The sequence below is a fragment of the Bolinopsis microptera genome, chromosome 4, assembly GCF_026151205.1.
Source record: "Bolinopsis microptera isolate Bmic1 chromosome 4, MBARI_Bmic_1.0, whole genome shotgun sequence".
NCBI lineage: Eukaryota > Metazoa > Ctenophora > Tentaculata > Lobata > Bolinopsidae > Bolinopsis > Bolinopsis microptera.
In genome coordinates, this window is record NC_087075.1 from 8,125,614 (window position 1) to 8,151,905 (window position 26,292).

Below are 26,292 nucleotides of genomic sequence, written 5' to 3' on the forward strand. Positions count from 1 at the left end.
ATAGCATATAATGGCATAAAATTGCAAATAATCGCATATAATTGCAAAATAATTCCACAAAATAGCATATAATAGCATATAATCGCATATAATCGCATATAATAGCATAATAATAGCATATAATCACATTTAATCACATATATAATCACGTATATTATCTCTTAAAATCACATTTTATTATTTATACTCGCAAATAATTGCATATACTTGCAAATAATCACATATAGTAGCAGGGTGAATATGATCCAACTTACGCATTTCAACCTATTAAAGATCTTTTCAAAGATTTATTTTCATGCTGATTGCCAAGCATCATCCTGGAGATGGAACTGTAACTCTTGAGTCTACCAAAGACTGCACCCAACATGTAGGAATACTTCCCTAGTGGGGACTTAAAGGACCACACCAGACAGGACAAGGAGATCATGGTAAATTCTACGTCAACTAGTCAGACGGAGATCATCTTCGAGATCTATCACTTTCTGGATTATCATTCATAACCAGTAGTCGGCGCACCATTGATTTCTGCTTTCAAATGATAACTGCTAATACTCTTGTCGATTTTATTGCACAGAAACCAGCATTTGACCGGGACCGGGACGGGAATAGCTCAAAATTGTCAATCCCGGTACCGGGATTCCCGGTACCGGGAATTCCCGGTCGATTACTGGTGCATGCAACTGGCCAGGTTTAGGTATCAGGTGATTTTTCCTGCAATTGGTAGTTGTGAAACATCACCTTGGATTTCTGTTGTCACAAAACGTACCTTTTTAGACCTTTTCTCAAATCATATAATAGCATATAATAGCATATAATCACATATAATAGCATATAATAGCATATAATAGCATATAATCGCATATAATCGCATGTAATATCATTCCGATCACATATATAATCCATTGGGTGGGCGAAAATTGTCCCCCCGACAATTGACCCCCGATAATTGACCCCCCGACAATGTAACTCAATACAACATCACCTCATACCATACTCCTCACGGTTCTCTTGATCTAGGAAGAATGCACCTCCTTGTTGTGGTGTGCCACACTCCACATGAATAGATTCTTGGAAAATTCAGATGCTCTCCCCCATAGCTAGTGGCACAGACGGAATCGAACCCGGGACCCTGTGAATGCGAGACATTTCACAAGCAGGCAGACTAACGACTGTGCCACATAGCCATTTATAACTATAATGTATTATTTTAAAACTGACAAGCTCGTAAATGAAATGTCAAGGTTACGTGACAAGTTAATTGACCAATAAGAAGCAAGTACGTTATATAGCATCCGTCACGTGATATTCGTAACGATCTTGTTAAAAATGTTCATATTTTCATTTTAACAGCGGTCCATCTGGAGCCTCAGGTTGGTGAGTTAACGGCAACTTTCCTATGCAGGACAATGCGGGTTCAAATCCGCCTAGCCTACTTCTCCAGATGGATCGCTCTTTTAAAACATTTAATTTTATCTATTTAAACGTAACGACCATTGGTATTCATTTAAATGCGATTATAAAATATTATATGCTATTATATGCGATTATATGAATATATGTTGGAGATGGAACTAGAACTCTTGAGTCTACCGAATGCGATTATATATGCTATTATATGCTATAATAAGCTATCATATGCGATTATATGATATTATATAATGCTATTATATGCGATTATATGATATTATATGCTATTATATGCAATTATATGCTGGCGATTGAACTGTAATTCTTGAGTCTACCGAATGCGATTGTATGTTATTATTATATGCAATTATATGCTATTATATGCTATTATATGCTATTATATGATATTATATGATATTATATGCTATTATTTGCGATTATTTTCAGTATTCATTCAGTATTCATTCAGTATTCATTCAGTATTCATTCAGTATTCATTCAGTATCATTCAGTATTCATTCAGTATTCATTCAGTATTCATTCAGTATTCATTCAGTATTCATTCAGTTATTCATTCAGTATTCATTCAGTATCATTCAGTATTCATTTAGTATTCATTCAGTATTTCATTCAGTATTCGGCATTTATTCAGTATTTAGCGGATTTGTTCATGTGGAGTGTGGCACATCACAACAAAAGTACCTCCTCTAGATCAAGAGTATCGTGAGATTTGTCCATGTGGAGTGCGGCACACCACAACAAAGGTGCATTCTTCTAGATCAAGAGAACCGTGAGGAGTATGGTATGAGGTGATGTTGTATTGAGTTTCATTGTCGGGGGGGGGGGGTCAATTATCGGGGGGTCAATTGTCGGGGGGACAATTTTCGCCCACCCAATGGATTATATATGTGATCGAATGATATTACAAGCGATTATATGCGATTATATGCTAATTATATGCTATTATATGCTATTATATGCTATTATATGTGATTATATGCTATTATATGCTATAATATGCTTTGAGAAAAGGTTCTAAAAAGTTACGTTTTGTGACAACAGAAATCCAAGGTGATGTTTCACAACTACCAAATTGCAGGAAAAATCACCTGATACCTAAACCTGGCCAGTTGCATGCACCAGTAATCGACCGGGATTCCGGCTACCGGGAATCCCGGTACCGGGATTGACAATTTTGAGCTATTCCCGGTCCCGGTCCCGGTCAAATGCTGGTTTCTGTGCAATAAAATCGACAAGAGTATTAGCAGTTATCATTTGAAAGCAGAATCAATGGTGCGCCCGATACTGGTTATGAATGATAATCCAGAAAGTGATAGATCTCGAAGATGATCTCCGTCTGACTAGTTGACGTAGAATTTACCATGATCTCCTTGTCCTGTCTGGTGTGGTCCCTTTAAAGTCCCCCTAGGAAGTATTCCTACATGTTGGTGCAGTCTTTTGGTAGACTCAAGAGTTACAGTTCCATCTCCCAGGATGATGCTTGGCAATCAGCATGAAAATAAATCTTTGAAAAGATCTTTAATAGGTTGAATGCGTAAGTTGGATCATATTCACCCTGCTACTATATGTGATTATTTGCAATTATATGCAATTATTTGCGAGTATAAATAATAAAATGTGATTTTAAGAGATAATATACGTGATTATTATGTGATTAAATGTGATTATATGCTATTATATGCTATTATATGCGATTATATGCGATTATATGCTATTATATGCTATTTTGTGGAATTATTTTGCAATTATATGCGATTATTTGCAATTTTATGCCATTATATGCTATTATATGCTATTATATGCGATTATATGCGATTATTTTGCGATTATTTGCGATTTTTATGCGATTATTGCTATATAATGGTTGTTGCCATAGCATTATAAACGTTTGTACTGCAGTTATGAATTCTGTAACCTGCTCATTCTGTGACAAGTCTTTTTGCCAATAAATATAGTCTGTCTCACACCTTAGTAGGTATCCATCGAGAGAACCGAGAGTCAGATGAAAGTTCTGCAAATCTACTGCGCTGTCAAACGCTAACTCAGATGTGGACTGATGTTTTAAAATGGAGGGTCCTGATTCTGTATGTTCAGATGCTGATACAATAGTTTCTGAAGAATCCTCAGAAGGTGGTTCTAACTCTGATGTACCCAGGTAGTGGTTGATGATGAATTTAGTGGTGTAACAAAGTAGCGATGATGAGTCCAACAAAGAATATAGTGCTAAAGAGTTAGAATCTGATACTGACTGGCAAAAGTAGGCAAGCGGAAAGGAGTACCAATCAAAACAAACCAAACAGTAAAAAAGATATCCGAGTTTACTTAAATCTCTCGACGTCTGTTACAAAGTAAATTGTGTACAAAAAGAGCAAAATAACTGGTTTTGACATTTTATTCTCATACATGATGAAAACCGAATTGTTTGTTGTCTTGAACGCAGCGTTTAATTGACAGCGGAGAAGACCTAACAGATATTTCAGTTTGGAAGAACGATCTCTATTGGATGCAGTTATCACACTACAAGTCTATCTGATGTAAACAAAATGATGAACGAAAAACACAACTTTGTCGATAAGATTCCTCAACTTATATCTGAATAAGTAGTTGGTGGAACTAACTACCCTGTACTAGAACACCATTAACGTGCAACTGTTATACCAATGATTTATGTACCCAATCTTACTCTTGATGATTTCAATTTATGATTATAATGTTGAAAACAACAAATATCAATTAAACGGTAGTTTTTATTTGTCTCTCCGAAATTTATCAAATTTATAACAAGCAAATTTAATAGTTAATAATAGTGAATGGTATGGAGCCTTAGCTACTCCCTAGACTCGACTTTGAACCTGAACCCTTTTGTGCAGAAGACGGATGTTCTAACCACTAGGCTACCTAACAGTTGTTATATCTTAAAGGGTGAAATGTGGTTCAGATACTGTAGCTATTGCTAAATGTCAGAAAATTGATGATAAGACTTGTAATTTCCCAGGAGGTCGAGCGATGGTAACCCTACACCAACATTTCGTTATGTCACCCCTCTGTTATATGGAGTGGTGACTGGACCGGGGTAAATCGTGAACAATCATTTGACCAGTAACTCAAATAACAGGAACCTGCTTGGCAACGTTTAATCTGACTTTAGATCCTTTAGACAGGATTATTGAATTATTCAATCATGACGTACTGACGGGTAATCAAGTGATCCATGTCCAGTGATCTCGAGGTTCAATAACATTCATGTCTCATGATGCTTAAGCTAAAACACGTGACCGGTAACAAATAACAGGAACCTGCTTGGCACCGTTTAATCAGACTTTAGATCCTTTAGTCGGGATTATTGATTGATTCATATGACGTTCTGGCTCCTCATTGTCAATTATCTTGTCACGTGACCTTGACATTTGATTGACGAGCTTGTCACGTGGTTACATGACATGTGATCTGTCACGTGACCCTTGTGACGTGCTGTCCCGTGACCTGAGGGCGTGCTGTGTGGTGGCTGGGTGCCACTTGATGACGGGCCTTCACAACTTACCATCTACTTGACCGTACTCTGCTATTTACCCAGGACAACGTATAATAACGATCAATCAAGGCTCCACGATCTAACTAAAACAACCTCTCAGTTTTTACCTAAAGGAGCAGTAGACCCGCTGATATACGGTAAGACGATCCCAACTCCTAACCTAGATACGTATCTACCTCCCAGAACGGAAATATTCGGGGAACAAACCTGGGAGAACGTGCTTATACATGAGTACTGGGATGCGCTGTGAGTGCTATAATTAGCAATCAATTAGTGCTATAATTAAGAGTGAATTAGTGCTATAATTAGCAATCATAGATGTTTTCAACCCAGGCATTTGCAAATTGTTCGATATTAATTGACTCGATTGTTAAAATCAGTACTAAAACAACAACTGTTATAATACATATGTATGTATAAATTGTTAATAAATATGACCTGCAATTGTGACCCAACTTTACAACAGGGTAAAACCAGGGAGGTACCTATGGGATGCTGGAGAGAACACGCGGCACGTGGACAAGAAGAAACAGCTTTATCTGGCAGCTTACGAGGTTTGAGTGCTCAATTAGATGGTTAATAGATGTGGATACTGGCGGGGAGGTGATAATTGTTTGTTTACATTAATAGTGAGCCATGTTAAGCAGGCTGAGGAGGTGATACTTGTTTGTTTACATTTTAGGTCGAGCAATGTTAAGCAGGCTGAGGAGGTGATACATATTTTGTATTTTAGAAGGCTTGTAACATTGTAACGCCTCTCCTTGATAACCCCTTTGAGGACCCCGAATTATTTTTCTGAACGAAAGCCTCAAAAATAACGAGAAATCGCCTTCTTATTAACTCCTTTTGATGACTGTTTCTTGACCTAAAATTGCACGGAAAAAATCGATTAGCTAGGTTTCAGAACCTATAAACACTTCCTTATCCCTCAAAATTGATGTTTTATAGTTAATACGACAACAAGCAACATTTTATTTTTGATCCTTCCGGTTCTACTCCTGACCTAGACAGTTCAGCTGAACCCGACAAGATTGAGGAATCCTCACCTTAACTGATCAAACTGGTACTAACACAATTTTCAGATATAAATGTTCTCTTGCGATTACGGTTATTGCAGCTTTGCAACTTGAGTGAGACCAGGTACGAAAACACACAGCAGGTAAGCAACTCACTTTTGGTGACTGTTCCTCACGAACATTCTGATCATGTAACATATGAACAGGGAGAGATCGTCTCCTTAACAAATCGAACAGGTACTATCACAAATTTCCAGAGGCACAGCATGATAAAAAAGTCAAAAGAACACAATGAAGGTAGGTTACCAACACCACAATATAACAATCATACTGACAACTGAATTAAATGTATTAATTAACAGCAAACTGTACATATTACAGCAAACTGTACTTATCTCCGCAGTTCAGCCGAGACATACTATAACTAAAAAATTATGTTATTATTCTGTTCCTGACTGGACGATAAGCATCACAGTCAGTTGGAGGAGCGACCAACACACTATCAAGATCGGTTGTTTATCTTAAACCCCATCCCCCCCCCCCCCCCCCCCCCCCCCCCCCCCCCCCCAACAGTTTGTAATGTACGTGGGCGATGGGCACGGTTATATAAGTGTACAACAATCACACTATTTCAAGTTCATGACGTAATCATGGCGTGTTTACCGCGGTGCAGATATTGCACGCGGACCTTGCCGAGTCAAGATGTGGTAGAGATAACAATGTGAACAGAGGGTCAAATAAAGATAAGGAAAGTAAACACACGATATCGATCTGCTCACTTTTCCTGTTTGTGATTGGACGGATCGGTGTCACATGACATAACACCTCTATTACAAGTGGTCGCTCGTTGAGGACCACGGAGCACATCAGGGCTGCCCGTCGTCAGAATACATTTAATTCAGTTGTCAGTATGATTGTTATCTTGTGGTGTTGGTAACCTACCTTCATTGTGTTTCTTTTGACTCTGTTATCATGCTGTGCTCTGGAAATTGTGATAGTACCTGTTCGATTTGTTAAGGAGACGATATCCCTGTTCATATGTTACATGATCAGAATGTTCGTGAGGAACAGTCACCAAAAGTGAGTTGCTTACCTGCTGTGTGTTTTCGTACTCTGGTCTTCACTCAAGTTGCAAAGCTGCAATAAACGTATCGCAAAGAACATTTATATCTGAAAATTGTGTTAGTACCAGTTTGATCAGTTAAGGTGAGGATTGCCTCAATCTGTCGGGTTCAGCTTAACTGTCTAGGTCATGAGTAGAACCGAAGGATCAAAATATATGTTGCTTGTTGGTCGTATTAACTATAAAACATCAATTTTGAGGGATAAGGAAGTGTTTATAGGTTCTGAAACCTAGCTAAATCGATTTTTCGTGCAATTTTAGGTCAGAAACAGTCATCAAAATGAGTTAATAAGAAGGTCGATTTCTCGGTTATTTTTGAGCTTTCGTTCAGAAATAATTCGGGGTCCTCAAAGGGGGGTAACAAGAAGGCGTTACAAGTGTTACAAGCCTTCTATAATACAAAATATGTATCACCTCCTCAGCCTGCTTAACATGTGCTCGACCTAAATGTAAACAAACAATTATCACCTCCTCAGCCTGCTTAACATGTGCTCACTATTAATGTAAACAAACAATTATCACCTCCCCGCCAGTATCCACATCTATTGGTTAATTATACTAATTACAACACTACAAATCTGGTTTGTCTGGAATTTCCATATTTTCGATGCAGTGTGGCGACAGCACGAACATCTCTATCTTACCCTCCTCGCGTAATTTTTGATTACGTAATATAGGAGGGGGATTGGGTCTTGATTACGGGGGGGGGGGGGGGGGGGGGGGGGGGGGGGTTCGGTCTTGATTAGGTTGATTACGGAGGGGGGGGGGTAAAAATTGCCAAAATATTGATTACGTAATATGTGAACGACCCCTAAACGGCTAGTTCCACTTTTCATTATTATTTAAACATATTATTTTATCTTTCAGTACCTGTTCCGAGCTAAAGAAGTTATCTCAACTAAAATTAACGACGGATCTATCAGCCCCCTGTCATGGAACCACACCTCCTATTTCAGGTAATGGGGGGGGGGGGGGGGGGTTAGAAAATAAGGGTTCTCGCCCGGTTAGAAAGCGAAAGGTTTTTTAAGTTACTTTACGTCAGACGTAAAGGAAATACTAAGTTTATCTTTTTACGATGGTAAGCTCGGATAAATACAGGAACCATTAGAATCTTGGCGGTGCTTAAAGTGCCTCAGTGCCTCAATGGGTAACAAGGTCGTCTCGACCTTGGCAGTTATGCTCGGAGGATTATTATTATGGCCATATATTATTATAATCTGACAAATTTTCTTTATCGCAATTAAGAAATCACAATAATATTGAGAGAATGGCAAATTGTTCAAAATAAACAGCATTTTAGCCAATTATCATACAATCTAATTACTTAATTAACCAATCAACTTATGACCCACAGCAAGTACCTAGGAGTACAGTGCAGGCAGCTGTGGGTCCACACCACTGGACGGAGCACTGGAGGTCTGGGAGCCAAGTACGAGGAGTGCCAGAGAAAGCACTTTACTGATTACATCGAGAGTGCTGCCAACCTTACCAGGTCAGTAATTAGGTGATTAGGTGATTAGCTTGTTAATGAGTTAATTTGCTACTTTATTAATTGGAAACACGATGATAAAATAGTTTGTTTATATTTTTCGGGATAGAGGTTATTGGCATCGTTGTTAAGTACGCCGAAAATCTGGTAAAAAATACGCAGTTTGTCAAAATTCTAAGAAATACGTGGAATACATCTTTCGGTTTCAACAAATTTTGTATGCTAAATTTTTTCCAGATACGCACGTATTTCTTGCGATAAACTTGCTACACGTTGTATACCTCTCGTGCACGCGAAGCGTGATCGAAAGGGGCGCGATCAAAAGGGGTTACAGTGTGTGTCAACGATAAACGTATCCGCAAAGTACGCAAGTTCATCAGCTGCCACGCGTCGCACATCTGACATCATAATCTGCCTAATCAATAATCGGCATCATAATCTGCTTGGATACAAATTGCTAATCAGTAATCGGCATCATAATCTGCTTGAATACAATTTGCTAATCAGTAATCGACATCATAATCTGCTTGAATACAATTTGCTAATAAGTAATCAGCATCATAATCTGCTTGAATACAATTTGCTAATCAGTAATCGGCATCATAATCTGCTTGAAAACCCAAAATGGTCATTTTAATGTCTGCCGCATGGTCGCAGGTCGAAATTACAGATTTGAACGAAGTACGCAAAACACTCTTGAGAAATACGTATTGGTATGCCGTACGTTTATAAGATACGTTATACGTACTTAACATCCTTGGTTATTCGATAATATGATCGTGAGACAAATATTGAAATAAAATACGAGATTATAATTGTTTCGTGATGTTGATATAAGCCTAGTCAGAGCGTCACATGGTTAATAGACACTGTCATACTTAATTGATATAAGTACTATAATGGTCACTGGTCACTGGCCACTGGTCACTGGTCACTGGTCACTGGTCACTGGTCACTGGTCACTGGTCACTGGTCACTGGTCACTGGTCACTCACTGGTCACCGGTCACTCACAGTCACTGGTCACTCACTGGTCACTCACTGGTCACCGGTCACTCACAGTCACTGGTCACTCACTGGTCACTCACTGGTCACTCACTGGTCACTGATGACCATAAGTTATACCTTTATACCAGTACACGTGGCTTTCGATCTGAGATTATACCGATCTGTTAACAAGCTGCTTTGTAGTTTGCGTGGTTAACCGTTTTCTGATGTGGATGGTGCCCACTGCTCTGCTGGACTAAAGTGTTTAAACATAATACTAACTTACTAAGGGCAGGGCGGCATATTTTGTCGTCTAGTTCTGCATAACAAATAACGGTTAATTATTTCAGGAAAATTGACAAAGATTTCGACAACATTGTTATGCTGCTTCAAAATCCAGGGATGTAAATGGTATGTACATTGTAAATTGTACATTTACATTGTACGTGGACGACATCCTTCTACCTGTTCACGGTTAACAGCGTATCTCTATCACAATCAATATATTTCAAATACTTGGAGTGTAATTTATGCTCCATGCTATGACCCTACGTGCAAATTTTCATTGAATTTTTGTGAAGTTTTCAATTTTTAAGTTGACTATAATTTTTAAGTTAAACTATAATTTTAATATTCGCAAATTGAAATGACACTGTCGTAGTCTGACCAGGTTTTTATCTGTTTTTATTTAGTTATTTTAGCAGTTGTTCTTGCATGCTGTAGTAAGTTATTGAAACAATGTTCATTTTCCAATTCAAATTGTTTTATTTTATTGTTATTTATTGGTTATTTATGAAATTAAGGTCCTTATCTTGTTTTCCATATTATCAGAATTCGAATTTTTAATTTTTTGGCTCAACTATTCCTTTATTGGCAAACCTTAATTCTTTGAAAATATGGAATGTCTATTTGAACGTTATTATGAATTTATTGTTGAACTGGTCGACTGTTTGTTTTCTCTCTATGTTTAATTGTTATTAATCAAACTATTTATGCGGTATGCAAGCTACAGTAAATTGTTGTGAATTCAAAATTATTTGAGCTGGTATGTAGCGTAATTGATTATGTTCTGATGTGGAAAATTTCCATTTACTTTATTCTTTTCGGAAAATACAGAAATTCATACAAATGATATGAATATACTGAGAAACTTACTTTATAGGGGTGTAAACAGAATGATTAGGAAATACAACTTATAGAAGCTCTTCTCTCATGTCAAATCTTTGCTATTAGTAATGCAATATGTATCCAGCATTTTTAGTTTTATTTGATTCAAGCTGTTCGAATGGTTGTGTTTATTTTATTCTTGTGTATTCTTGTAAAAATAAAGCGACTCAAGCGTATTTTGTAACAGTGCACCCCACACAGTCTTGATGAATCTTATCAGTCATTGTTTTGTGAATACCTTTATTGCTAAGTCACGGATATGAATCATCACAGAACTGCTTGATCATACAACAAACCCTTGGCCCGCCAGCCCGATTTACCAGATTAAGAGCATGTTCTTGAAAATTGCTAGGCTAAAGATATTCTGAAATAAAATATGAATTGCTCAGAACCGCTAAATCATATAGTAAACTCGTGTCCCATTTGTAAGTAGATAACTCACGTAATTGGTGCATCAGAATTGCTTAAAAATTTCAGAGAATATAGATATGGGTCAAACTTAGATTTCCGGACCTTTACTGATAGTTGAAATTCGACATATGACGTCATCTAGCGTCATCTAGCGTCATCTAGCGTGAAATATCGCCAGATGATGATAGATGACGCTAGATGACGCTAGATGACGCTAGATGACGCTAGATGACGCCAATTAGCGACATTGTCGCTAAGTGCACGGCACCTTTCGAATGTCGCTATCTAGCGCTATCTAGCGCTATCTAGCGCTATCTAGCGCTATATGACGCTATATGACGCTAGATGACGCTAGATGACGCTAAGCACGCAGCACTGACGCCAGGCGACAGATAGCGCTATTTTCATAAAATTTCCGCCTTTTTTTTGCGACATCTAGCGCTATCTAGCGCTATCTAACGCTATATGTCGCAACGACATCTGACGCAGCGCTATCTAGCGCTATCTAGCGCTATCTAGCGCTATCTAGCGGAGAATGTCGGTCTGTGACAGTTTACGCTAGATAGCGCTATCTAGCGCTAGATATCGTGGCGACAGCTAGCGCTAGATAGCGCGGCGTCATCTAGCGCTATCTAGCGTAAACTAGCGCTAGCTAATGAATAATGTCGGTTTGCGACAGTCCACGCTAGATAGCGCTATCTAGCGCTATCTAGCGCTAGATATCGTGGCGACAGCTAGCGCTAGATAGCGCTAGATAGCGCTATCTAGCGTAAACTAGCGCTAGCTAATGAAGAATTTCGGTTTGCGACAGTCCACGCTAGATAGCGCTAGATAGCGCGGCGCCATCTAGCGCTATCTAGCGTAAACTAGCGCTAGCTAATGAAGAATGTCGGTTTGCGACAGTCCACGCAGTACGCGTAGACACATGGCTATCATGTCACATGTGAATCCAAACCCTCACCCCAAAGCTATCAAAGTTATTTAGCCTTAATTGACGATGTCAATTCATCGCAGCTCGGCGAGGCACAGAAGCGCATTTCGCAGATCTAGCGAGAAGCATAATTGGATGCGCGGCGCGGCACAGTAACGCTTATAGCTTAATTTGCAGAATAACTTGCAATTTGGTAACGTATAATATGTGCTAAATTTTGTACGAACAAGTAAATTATTTGATCATTGTTAATGGACTAGCCCGAAGCGACGTGCGCTACTTCGTACATCTTGGCTTGGACTAATAGTTTGAGAAAAAGCGGCGCGTGATAGAAAATCAATGTTTTGATGGTTTGGCGAATGTTGACGATGTCATAGTCATACCTTATACCTTTCGTCTTTCCAGTTGGAGGTGCACGATAAAAATAAAGTTGCTCGGATTTTCAAAATTTTTGTTCACATTTTTTGGAGAGTGTGAGCCTTTTTACAATATAAATTTTTGTCATACGTTTTTGGAATCATCGGTGACTTTCGCATAGGTGCCAAAATTGGTGATGCGTGGCTTTGCGGGAGCAAAAGTTAATCTAAAACTTGCGTACTTTATCGAAATTCGAGGATTTTTGACGTATTATTCGGATATATTTTTGGTTCCTTGAATGAGATCATTCTGAAAATTTGTGAATCAAAAAACCTTCCAATAGGGCTTTCACAACTGTCCGAAAATTTAGTGGATTTTGGAGTTGATATAATAATTGATATTGACGATGTTTCACCTAACCATGTGCTTGCTTTCGCGCCACTTCGGGCGCGCTTGTTTCAGAGTTCAAGTCCACGAACCCTAATGTGAAGGTTCGTGCGCGCGCGCGCAGTGCTGACAACAGCGTCTATGTAGCGCATGTAGTCTTGGCACTTCTCCCTCCAGTATGCAGTAACCACTTTTCAGGTTCCTATAGTGCATAGTGACAGTGTATAGGGGTTAATTAGGTATAAACTACAGTACAGCTGTACTTACATTTACATTCACAAGCATGCAAGCTCACCTGGTCCAATGAGCGGGAAACGGACTACAAGGTCTGGTGACGTCATAGTCACGTGACAGCTCATACATCATAGGCTCATAATTACGTGACCTCAGACCCAATCAATGATTAATCAGGTTCGGGCATGGTCAGCCCCTGTCACCCGATCTTGAGGTGACTTATGACACCTCGTTTACGCAATCAATGTCTGAAAGGCTACACACGTTGCATATGAGGACAAAAGCGCGGGAAATTTTGGCACCCTATATGAGTGGTGCCAAAATCGTTGGGTGGGTTGCTGGCTAGAGCCCTTTTTACCGCCGTAAGGCTGGCGCGCGCTACTGCAAGCGCAAGGGCTCTGGATAGAGCAAAACGATGTCAACCCATCAAGTTCGGTGCTCTGCGAAGCAGAGCAACGATCGTTGCTCGATTCGAAGCGCAGCAAAAATGACAATTCGCGCGGCGCGTCGAAGTCCTTCAAATATAGAAATGAAAATTGGGCAAACGATGTTGCTTTGAGCATAATTGGATATGCTCTAAAATTTTCGGACAAATTCAGCTTGTAAGCCTTAGATCAGTAATGTCATCAAATTTTGTAAAAATCCTACAGTCGGCACGCGCGGCTCACTGTCGATGGCGCACTACCTATTTCCAGATCATTGCTTGGCGGTGGATATTTTACGCGGCGAAGCCCTTTAATTTTAAAAACCCCCGCAGGCGCAAGCAACCCTTGCTGCAAACGTCTTTTCCTCGTTGTCGTGGTAAAGTGTGACGAACGGAAATTTGATAGATTGAAAGCCCCCCCTCCCCCGCAATAGGGGATGGACTAATTTATTGTCCGCGTCATAATATCAATCAGTTTAAAAACACCTCGCCGGGCACTCTAAAAAAACTCTATCAAGGTTACTGGGCGGCGCTCTTTATTTTATGTTTATGAACATAATCATATATCGTACCCAAGAGTTTTCAGTTTACGAACTACGCTTGTAGCGCGATGCGTTACTGTGCCGCGCCGCGCACTCAATAAGGCTTTCACAGATCGGCGAGATGCGCTACTGTGTCGCGCCGCGCATCCAAAAATGCCTCTCGGCATCTAATAATGCTTTTCGGCGAGATGCACCACTGAGCTGTGAAAGATTGGCATCATGAATCAACGATGTTAGTTACTTGTATAAATTTCGTCGAAATCTAGTACGTGCCGCTTTTTTCCGATCTTGTAGGTTTACAACCTACCAGGACGCGCGCCGAGTTGGACTCGTCGACGGTCCTAATATATGGAACAGAGATTTTACGAGTATCACCCGTTAATTCCGATCCCGAAATGTTAAGGGTCGACGGTCGTTTACATATAACGTAATCAGCTGAGGAGGTTGGGGTTTCCAAATGATTATTGATTACGCTAGTGTAATATTGACATAGTAGCTATGGTAAAACTGATTACGGAGTATGTGAACGACCCCTCATTGTTAGTAATCAGTTCCATACATTGATTGACGATGACAATCCATCGAGATCGTTGCTCCATCGACGACGATCGATCGACGACGATCGATTCGATGCGAAGCAAAAATGCTAGTTTGCGCGGCGTGTCGAAGCGGCGAAGTCCTCCAATTCCATACATAGCTATTAAGCTATCAGTATTATGTCACAATCACACTAGTAAGCGTAATAATTTGAAAAACCCCGGCCGGCGGCATCAGGCCCCTTATATAATTATAATATGTAAACGACCCCTTGATTAAGCGATATTTAATATTTTGTTCCACTCAGCCGAATATTTAATAAATCGAGTGTAATAGTTGGGTGACTTCGACGCGCGCGCAAGCTTATAGTTATATCATTCTCACTTAAATTATAATTAATTTTCATACATAAAAATTAATTTTCATACAAAATAAAAATAACAAAAAAGATTGGGTGGGGAAAGACAGGCTGCACACACACACACACACACACACACACACACACACACACACACACACACACACACACACACACACACACACACACACACACACACACACACACACACACACACACACACACACACACACACACACACACACACACACACACACACACACACACACACACACACACACACACACACACACACACACACACACACACACACACACACACACACACACACACACACACACACACACACACACACACACACACACACACACACACACACACACACACACACACACACACACACACACACACACACATACACACAGGGTTAGGGTTACTGTTACTGTGATAGGATATGATATCTAGCGCTATATGACGCAACGACATCTGACGCAGCAACATATAGCGCTAGATAGCGACATCTAGCGCTAAATAGCCTGGACTGACACGACCCGAAATTCTTCGCTATTTAGCGCTATCTAACGCTATTTAGCGCTATCTAACGCCAGATAGCGCTATCTAGCGCTATATGTCGCAACAACATCTGACGCTATATAGCGCTATCTGGCGCTATATAGCGCTAGATAGCGTGAACTGTCGTAAACTGACCTATCCCGCTATCCAGCGCTTGATGTCGCCTGCGTCAGATGTCGTCGCGTCAGATGTCGTCAGATGTCGCTAGATGGCGTCAGATAGCGTCAGATAGCGTCAGATGTCGCGGCAACATATAACGCTAGATGACGCTAGATGTCGTCCCTAGAATTTTTATGAAAATAGCGCTATCTGTCGCCTGGCGTCAGTGCTGCGTGCTTAGCGTCATCTAGCGTCATCTAGCGTCATATAGCGTCATATAGCGTCATATAGCGTCATATAGCGCTAGATAGCGCTAGATAGCGCTAGATAGCGCTAGATAGCGCTAGATAGCGCTAGATAGCGACATTCGAAAGGTGCCGTGCACTTAGCGACAATGTCGCTAATTGGCGTCATCTAGCGTCATCTAGCGTCATCTAGCGTCATCTAGCGTCATCTATCATCATCTGGCGATATTTCACGCTAGATGACGCTAGATGACGCTAGATGACGTCATATGTCGAATTTCAACTATCAGTAAAGGTCCAGATTTCCTGGAATGTTCGTAAAATTTTATCAATTACAGAGGGTACGTGGCACACCACTCCCTCTTTTTCTCTTTTGTCACCATAAAGTGAGAACGTTTTGAGTTAAGAACTCCACAATTTCCAGACACATTTGGTTTGATAATTGAAGTGCTTTCCCAAAATTTCGAGTTAGTTGTTTACAACTAAGCCGAGTTATGACCCTTTTAAGATCTTTCGGATACGTAGGGAAACACAAGTTTACCGGAAAAATAAGGGTTCTTTTAGAAGTATTCTCCTAAATTACTATTATTCCATGCCACTCCTTCTGAAGTCCACCAGATGAATGCGATTAAAGTGAATCCACCTTAAGTGGATCATAGTAGATTGTTGGGGAGGAAATAGGAGTAAACAGTGAGTGGAGACTGTCATTTCGTCCTCAGAAATACGATAGACTAACAATCTCAGAAATAGACTACCCGTCAAAGTTTATATAATTTATATCTGTCTTACAAACCCGAGATAAATCCGACGCCGACAATCAATAAGACGAATAGCTTTCTGTCTGAAAATTATTATAGGTGAGTAAATTTGATAAACACATGTCAACATTGAACATCGAAAATATTGTGAATCAAAATGAATGACATTCAATGACTCAATGTTTGTGTTTAAGTGTTTATATACCAATAAACAAATATAGTGTAGATACCATAAATTTAGGCTTATCTGAACTAACTATCATTGAGAAATCTTAGCGTCATCATACCTGAAAAAATATGTACAGTAAAACCCCGATTTACAGCGGAGTTTGGGGGAAAGGAAACATAACATCCGTGTTAAAGCGGGATTCGTGGTAAATCGGGGTTTTGTTTGTTTATATACTGTCCCTGTCCCTGTCTCGGGACAGGGACAGGGACAGGGACAGGGACAAATTTATTTGCTTTGACATGTAGGAACAAAGGCTTTTCAGTTAAAGTACAATAATCTAATACCTGTAAGCGTAAATTAGATTTTGATTATATACTTTTAAATTTAACCCCGCAACCTTCACAGATCTAAATTAAATATTATGCACGTTTCAGGACAATTTTAAGTAAGTCAAGGTCGGCTGATTGATTTTGGGCAACTACTCGACTTCTGATCAAGGCAACACCCAGTACGTTTGCAAAAATAGCTGTTATACCGAGTTCCTCTGATTCGGACTTGAACTTCACCTCACAAGACTTTTAAATTAAATTTCAATGTCTTATAATACTCATAAATGATATCAATAAACAGTATGGGTAACCGTGAAGGGTTTATTCAATTTTTCTACGATTCTTTTTAGAGCCTTCTTAAATTTCAGTATTATCATAATTTTCAGTCGCTGTTCCTGGTACATTTTACGATAACGTAATGAATGTTAATTAAACTGGGACAAAAGTTTTCACTTTTGAGCAAACAGGGCGCGTTACGTTAATTATCCATGGTGTCCGAGTCCCCTACCACTACCAGTCAACATGTTGCACTCACACCACTAGGTGACCGCTCTCCACCAATAGGCTCGTTCAGAACTCTCTCTTTACTAAAAACCACCGGGAGCTCTAATTTTTTTTGATACAGTACTTCTTCATTCTTTCATTGTCCTCAGAGTTACACCTTTCGGCTCCTCAGCAATCCGTTTTCATTCCGTTGCATGAGCATACGATTATTCTAAATCGTATTATTAAAATGATAATATAACGTATGATGCAAACCAGCAAAATTAAGTTATTTCAACTTTCACGTTTAATTTAATTGTTAATCTTCACGTAATTATAACATGTGAATATCTCCTAGATTTTGGTCTAAGTAGCTATAATGACTGTTTATCAACATTTACTCTGCTGCATTGTTATACTGGTGTTATGCAACTTACAAGGAGGAGCCGAGGCTAAACGACGAAGAACCGGATCGGTAGGTGATTTAGATTCGAAATCTAGGAATTAATTCTAGAGCTTTGCATAATTAAAAACAACTTGAAAGCAGGAGTTAACCATATTTATGAAAGAATTATATTTTTATAATCTCTTTTCAAGTGGTATAGTTTTAAAATATCAATACCTTCTGAACCATGCAAACAATTTGATGTGATTTGATGGGTACCACTGACAGCAAGCTATTAGTTTATCACAATCTTCATCCAGGACCTCTTGATGGCGTCCATGCAAGACAGTATATCTCTATTGACCGAGCTTACGACCGACCAAGCTGATAAAATCGCCTCCTTGACGGAAGACCAAGCTGATAAAATTGCTTCCTTGACGAAAGACCAAGCTGATAACATCGCTTCCTTGACAGCAATGATGACGACTAAGTTAGATGAGGCGAAGGAAGAGATCGGGCAGCTGAAACGTGATCTTTCGAGCTCGCAAAGCAAGATAGATGAGGCGAAGGAAGCGATCGAGCAGTTGAAACGTGATCGTTCGAGCTCGCAAAGCAAGATTGCTCAGCTAGAAAACGGAACTGCTTCGTTTCACGACGAAACTATGGTCGCCATGGATGAGCTTAAAAATGAGTTTAAAAGCGAGCTGGCTGAAAACTCGGAAGAGAAACGAGCTGAGTTAGTGAATGCAACTTCGTCCTTAAAAAACGAATCTGAAGCCGTCATGGAGGAGCTAAAAAGCGAACTTTCAAACGACATAGAGGATTTGGCTGCTAAGCTAGACGATATAGGCTGGCCAGAAGGGTCGTACTGTATTTTAGGGAGTAGTGGAAGTTGCCCGGCGGGATTCACTAGAATTGTGGGGTATATTAATGCAATATATACTTTGTCAAGTGCTAGCTTCATGAGAGCAGCAACCTTCGGAGACAGCTCCATTACTTGTCGACATGCTTGCTCATACAGTTACACAAATCACAATGCAAATCTGAAAATAGTCTCCTGTTGCAAATAAATAACATGTTCGAATAAAAAACACAGTTGAAATTTTCAGTTGTTAATCTATTCGAAGTTTTCTGCAAAGATGATTGATCACTTAACAAAATAGAAAATAAAAGTAGAAATGATCATGTCATGCAAGTTTTAATATTTTTTTAACTGATTACTTGATTTCCTTAAATTCCCGTATTGTGAATTGTGAAACCTCTTTGAAAATGTATATACAATTTTGAATAGGCAGCAATGAACATTGTTTTACATTGAATGGTTTATATTTACCGATCATACCAAAAATCTAAATTATATTTTCTTCTTGACTAATATACAATCAAGAAAGTAATCATCAATGTGAATGACATCATCCCCAAATTCAAACTCGTAAAAACTATTTACTCATCTAATTCTAAAAAGAATTGCATTAAGTTCCCTGTTCGAATATTTGATGATATGGAGAAGGAAACTGTGAGCTGCAGCTATCCTTCCGCGTACCTTCACTGCTGCAAAGAAAATTATCGATTGATCATAATATCATAAACAGGTTTTATTTCTTTTTGACTATTACCATTGTAGAATAAAATGTTTAATTTGTTATCCAAGTTATAACATTTGTAATTTAAGTGATAAGAGTAAGACCACTGATAGGTATATGAGACGCTTGACACGTTATTTGAGAGGCTACAAAACTTAAGGGGCATGGGGATCGAAATCAGCTTTTTATACCTAATGTTTTTCTATAATACTGTGCATGATTCGTTCACGAGATAGATCGAAAGTAAACCGAATACGTGAAAACTGAAGAGGTAACGGCGAACCAAATAACGCTTACCTTTAAAGCCTGCTTTCAAAACGTGCCTTTTATTGGGACTCACCAAACTACCATTCTTTATTTCAATAAATCAAAATGGTTTGGCATAGTTTTTAAAATGATTCGTCTTTCTTTCCTACATGAAGCAGCTCAGTATGTTATGCTGAGATACTTCGTTTGAAAATAGTGGGCCTGATTCTGTGATTCAGAGTTTGCTCAAGTCACTGTTGAACCAATTTTGTAACCAGCTGGTATTAAGAAATTCAAAATTAACAGCATCTCGAAATTCAGAATCCTTTATTTCTTTGTTTTAATTGTGTACTCGCTCAATTCTGCGACAAAGTTAAACTTGCAAATTAAATTTGGGCGCTCTTTGCTAAAGGTTTCCCGTCTTAATCTAGGAAAACATCTGCCTCATGAAAATTGCAATTACAATGTCAAGTTGTGGCTAACTTAAAAGTGCAAAAGCAATTAAATATTAAATACCCTCCTTCTTAACAATTTCCATTGTTTTATAGACCGAATGATTTTTCGCACTGTCACACACATCTGGTGGCAGCATTGTTCTGAAAATGCATAAAATAGAGCCATCACCACAGCATCCTCACTTTGAACAATCAACAATCAACATGAAGATCTTTCTAGTTATCTGCCTGGTGGCTGCCTCTCTCGCTGCTGAAGATGTCCTTCGTGGTATCCTCCGATCCCCCAAAGAGACCCTCAAGCTCTACGGAGATTTCAAATCCCAGGAGCACCTCAAGTTCCTTGCATCTGAAGACCGAATGAGGTTCCGACTCTTCCGATCCAATGCTCAACTGGTAGCTCAAGCTAACGAGGAGGGAGGATCTGCCGTATTTGGCCTCAACTTCTTCTCTGCGCTGACTGAAGATGAGAAGCAACAGTACCTTGGACTGAACGTTACTGGACATGACGAGAACCCTATGCACGTCGCCTCTTCTTCGCTCAGTGATAAGAAGCCCCCAACAGAGAAACTGTGGACCAATGAGGGTATGGTTACAGCAGTAAAGAACCAAGGAAGCTGTGGATCTTGCTGGACGTTCGGAGCCGTAGGAGGTTTGGAGACAAGGTATCACGGAGTATCTGGTAAACTGAGGAGTTTCGCAGAGCAGGAATACCTGGACTGTGTCTACGAGGGACAGAGGAACGGTTGCAACGGTGGATGGCCTGATAACTGTTACGACTACTCCAGGAATAACGGTGGAAGGTTGGCTTCAACTGCTGACTACGGGTACGCTGCTAAAGATGGTAGTTGCAAAGGAAGTTCGAAACCCAACGCTATGGTGGCTGCTAAAATCGTCGGCTACACCAGGGTTAGCGCAACAGAGAAGGCGAACATTGAAGCCCTTGCATCAGGCTCCTTGTCCGTCGCTTTCGAGGTGACAAATTACTTCCAACAGTACCAAGGTGGCATCATCCAAGACAGAACATGCACCGGGAAACCAAACCACGCCGTCACAGCTGTAGGATACGCATCGAAATTTGTCCTGGTTAAGAACTCTTGGGGATCAACATGGGGAGAAAGTGGATTCGTGAAGTTCGATCGAGGGTACGACCCCAAATGCGGCCTCTTCAAGTACAGCAGCTACCCCAACCTTGATACAACTGGACAGTCTGACAACACTCCTTCTGATGAAGCTACCGACTACAGACCTTCTGAGGAGGATAATGTTAACCCTGACCCAAACTGCAAAGACAAGGCAACTAACTGTAGGTACGCTTGGTGCAACAGAGGGGGTAAATGGGACAACATAGTTAAGAAGAACTGCCAGAAGACTTGTAACAAGTGTGATGGTGGAAATGATGGAGAGTGCCCCAGCGGCACCATTAGATGTTCTGACGGAGTGTGCCGACACGAACACATGTGCTAGATCTCAACCACTCCTCGATGTTTACAATTTCATTTGTTTTTGTTATCATTTGACAAGTAACACATTGTAGTACAGGGAAATCCGTCTGAAAAAATCGATTTGCCGACACACAAAGCTTACAAAGGATTTTTGACGTTTTTGTGTCCTAATAGGTGTCCTTTATGGCTGACCAACTTTTCCAAACTTTTCCACGTGTCTTAAGGCCACTTTTTGCCACTTTACCACTTTTTACCACCTTTCTTGTTTGTCAAATATCTTTAGTTGTGAACATCGTAGAAAGTTGCAGATTAAACGAGGGTGTTCATATTATCAAGAAGAAAAACTTTTGTTCAGACAATTTTTTCCTCAGATAATCAATTAATTGGATAATTATCAATTAGCTAATTAGCAAAAATTTAAAAGATTTTTATTGGCTCTAAATGATTGGAATAGCTTAAAACACGGAGAAAAGTAGTTTTTAGAAAAACTTCGAAAATTTTTCACTTACATTTTTTTTTCGAAACTTAAAAATTTTTTCGAATTTTCGAAATTTTTTTCGCCAAAGGTTATCAAATTGCATGAAACGTAGAGAAAAATGCGTTTAAAAAAACTTCGTGAATTTTTCTTTTAAAGAATACTAAAATCACTTATATTTGTAGTTGGAGTTCAGTAAATCTCGGCAGATTTTAGTAATCAGGAATTATTAAATCGAAATAGATAAAAGGACTGAAACTGAAAAACGTTAACCACAGGATATGAGAGTTTTATAATTAATTACAGTATATCCTTATCGATTTTTACAGAAACTGCACCAAAGGCACATTTAAGATCGAGCCGATAGCCTGCTGTACTACGATAATATGTAATAAATAAAACATCTCTGAGTCTGTACCGTCAATCGTGCTAATCTGAACCAGCCTACCTGGATTACCATCTACCTCTTCTTTTCATCAATAATTAGACCGAGTTGTGCAAGAAATGTGATTTATTATAGCTCATAATAATTACATCACCCACCAAATGCAATATGAGTCATATCGCATTTGATGGGTCTGTAAATAATGTCGAGCTGTTTTCAATCACACTATCACAATAAAACACAATACGTGTACATCATATGGCCCTTAATGCGGTATATGAAACGCTCTTTATCGAGGTGTTTCTATAAATCTATAGACTATACCGTACACTTCTCGTTTCTCCCGCGAAAGGCCGGTATAGAGAGGTTTTACTGTATCACGAAAACTTCTACTTGTCCTCATGGCTCATTGACAGCTCGAAGAAGGCAAGAAAACATCAGAAAGCCTAAAATGTCAACTCGCTCATTTTAATGTTCTTCGATCCGTCCCACATTGATCCCGAGCTTATCATCATGGCCCCCAAATATCCTGCGGCAAGAACCTGTCTTTTTACTTCACAACATCCGGATTGCAAACCAGCATAATCATTACCGTTTTTTGACTACCCCACGGCTCTTGCCCATGTCCGACGCTCGTATCTAGATCTTATCTTTGCCCGTATATTACTCTTTTTGAATTTAGCCAACCCTGACATATGGGGGTGATTTGAGGTTTGAGGTATCTCGCATAGCGAATGAAGTGGTATGCAGAACAATAGAAAACAAGTCACAATAGATGTTGGAAGGTGTATTTACACTTGTTTCCTACTTCCTAGCTCTTCCTTGGTATCCATGGTCTCTTCTTGCCTTCTTCGAGCTGTAAATGAGCCATGAGGCCAAGTAGACGTTTTCGTGATAAACTATACCGGGTCTATCGAGGTATAAAGCGTTTCATATACCGCATTAAGGGCCATTTAATACAAAGGTATTGTTAATTGTGTCGTATATTACTATTGTGATTGAATACAGCTCGATAAGTACTTACATCACCCACTAAATGCAATATGAGCTATGATAAATCACATTTCTTGCACAACTCGGTCTAATTATTGATGATCAAAAGAAGAGGTAGATGGTAATCCAGGTAGGCTGGTTCAGATTAGCACGATTGACGGTACAGACTCAGAGATGTTTTATTTATTACATATTATCGTAGTACAGCAGGCTATCGGCTCGATCTTAAATGTGCCTTTGGTGCAGTTTCTGTAAAAATCGATAAGGATATACTGTAATTAATTATAAAACTCTCATATCCTGTGGTTAACGTTTTTCAGTTTCAGTCCTTTTATCTATTTCGATTTAATAATTCCTGATTACTAAAATCTGCCGAGATTTACTGAACTCCAACTACAAATATAAGTGATTTTAGTATTCTTTAAAAGAAAAATTCACGAAGTTTTTTTAAAAGCATTTTTCTCTACGTTTCATGCAATTTGATAACTTTTGGCGAAAAAAAATTTCGAAAATTCGAAAAAATTTTCAAGTCTTGAAAAAAAAATGTAAGTGAAAAATTTTCGAAGTTTTTCTAAAAACTACTTTTCTCCGTGTTTTAAGCTATTTCAATCATTTTGAGCCAATAAAAATTTTTTAAATTTTTGCTAATTAGCTAATTAGCTAATTGAGAATTATCCAATTAATTGATTATCTGAGGAAAAAATTGTCTGAACAAAAGTTTTTCTTCTTGATAATATGAACACCCTCGTTTAATCTGCAACTTTCTACGATGTTCACAACTAAAGATATTTGACAAACAAGAAAGGTGGTAAAAAGTGGTAAAGTGGCAAAAAGTGGCCTTAAGACACGTGGAAAAGTTTGGAAAAGTTGGTCAGCCATAAAGGACACCTATAAGGACACAAAAACGTCAAAAATCCTTTGTAAGCTTTGTTTGTCGGCAAATCGATTTTTTCAGACGGATTTCCCTGTACTATTGCATTGAAACCTTGTTTTATTGATAGCCTAGGGGAAATAGCGAAACAAATGGGCACAGAAAATATGTGCAACCATCTTCGGTTATATAAAATTAAGATGACCAATTAATGGCTTTAAAGGGGTTTTAAAAAGTGTAAATAGTTGGATAATTGTAAAACACATTATTTGTCCGTCTTAGATCCTGAAATGAGTGTCAGGAGTCAGTTTTGTGGGTTATCTTATTGGCTTTAAAGGGTTTTAAAAAATGTAAATTGTTGGATAAGTGTAAAACACATTATTTGGCCGTCCCTGATCATGAAATTAGATCCAGGAGTCAGTTTTGTGGGTTATCTTACTGGCTTTAAAGGGGTTTTAAAAAGTGTAAATAGTAGGGTATTTATAGAGCACATTATTTGGCCGTCTTAGATCCTGAAATAAGTACCAGGAGTCAGTTTTGTGGATTATATTGCTGGCTTCAAAGTGGTTTTAAAAAGTGTGAATAGTTGGATAATTGTAAAACACATTATTTGGCTGTCTTAGATCCTGAAATGACAACAGTACCATTTTGCCAGTTTCCTACTTAATAGTTGTACACGTATCCGGTACCACTTAGAGTTAGCCAAGGTATAATTTACAATTGAGTAGGAAGCTGGAAAATGGACCGCTTAGCCATGTGGTCTAGTTTACAAGTACCTATCGCAAAACGTGTCCAAGTATATGCGCTATATTTACAATACCAGTACTCAAGAATGTCAGATATACTCGAATTAAATTAGAACTACCGATCAGGTGCGTGCTCCGGAATTATTCTGTATAAGGTTTTTTTAAAGCAGCAGTTACTAACTCAGCAGTTACTAACTAGCTCAATTTTGAGGCGTAAAATATCCACAACTCGCTGTGATATTGTGATATTCCTAGCATGGGATCTCCTTACTATACCCCGCTGAGCTGGTTCAAGCTGATTTTAATGGTCAGATCACAACGTTTATAACTTCCATACCCGCTACTATTGTTAATTGTTATTACTACTATACTAGGGATAAGTTGCAGCTGCCAAAGCCACGCCCAGTTATCAAACGATCAAGGGATCTAACACAATGTTTTATTATCTGGGGTACATTATGTGCCCTGATAATAGTAAATGGATATCAATGTTTATAGATATAACCATATTACCATATTACCCGTTGATCTGTAGTTTGGACTACAAATACCGCCTGAGGTTCGGAGTTTTAAAATGTATATAATAATAAAGATTATAGATCTCTTTACAAACAAAACAAGGACTAACGAACTTTAAGATTTACGATTCAGATCATCTAAATCATCGATTACTGCAAACAAATTTTTGGTCACATCAGAATTTACGACCTATACCGACCCAACTGAAAACAGATCCACTGAAGGTACCTAACACCGCGATTTGATAAACACTAGTGTCATTACAACTATGTCTATATGACCAAAAACTGGTCAAGAGTACAGAAGACCTCTATACAAATAAAACTCAAGGACTAATGAACTGTAGGTTTCATAACTAATGCATCGACAAATGAATAAATCCTGTATGGACCTCTATAACCCGACCCATCTAAAAACAGATGCGTCAGGGTTTTGTAATGTTAGGGTTTTATGACCTGGCAATAAATCTCATATTTAAACATTATCGTTGCTTGTGGTAAAGTCTTGTGGTAAAGTCTTTACTAAAGACCACAACTTATCACAAAACGTCCTCGGCGCGCTTTTTATTTATACATATTTTATAGCTGAAGCCTGAAGTGTGCTTTTGTATTTAT

At 39.0% G+C, this 26,292-nt stretch overlaps 2 protein-coding genes across 2 annotated transcripts in view; both read left to right on the forward strand.

Annotated features, from left to right (window-relative positions):
- The window catches only part of LOC134814033 (protein O-mannosyl-transferase TMEM260-like), a 35,566-nt gene extending 24,577 nt beyond the window's left edge, over window positions 1–10,989 (forward strand). The window contains exons 14-18 of the mRNA XM_063822009.1: window positions 5,061–5,206; window positions 5,427–5,514; window positions 7,967–8,055; window positions 8,454–8,591; window positions 9,925–10,989. Of these exons, the coding sequence (XP_063678079.1) occupies window positions 5,061–5,206; window positions 5,427–5,514; window positions 7,967–8,055; window positions 8,454–8,591; window positions 9,925–9,982 (519 nt within the window). The 3' untranslated portion in view covers window positions 9,983–10,989. The remainder of the gene's footprint in view (window positions 1–5,060; window positions 5,207–5,426; window positions 5,515–7,966; window positions 8,056–8,453; window positions 8,592–9,924) is intronic.
- A 7,303-nt stretch (window positions 10,990–18,292) lies between these two features.
- Window positions 18,293–21,711, forward strand: LOC134813771 (uncharacterized). The gene is made up of 2 exons (XM_063821651.1): window positions 18,293–18,833; window positions 20,468–21,711. Exons 1-2 carry the CDS (start codon window positions 18,293–18,295, stop codon window positions 21,709–21,711), a joined length of 1,785 nt encoding a protein of 594 aa, XP_063677721.1.
- The last annotated feature ends 4,581 nt before the right edge of the window (window positions 21,712–26,292 follow it).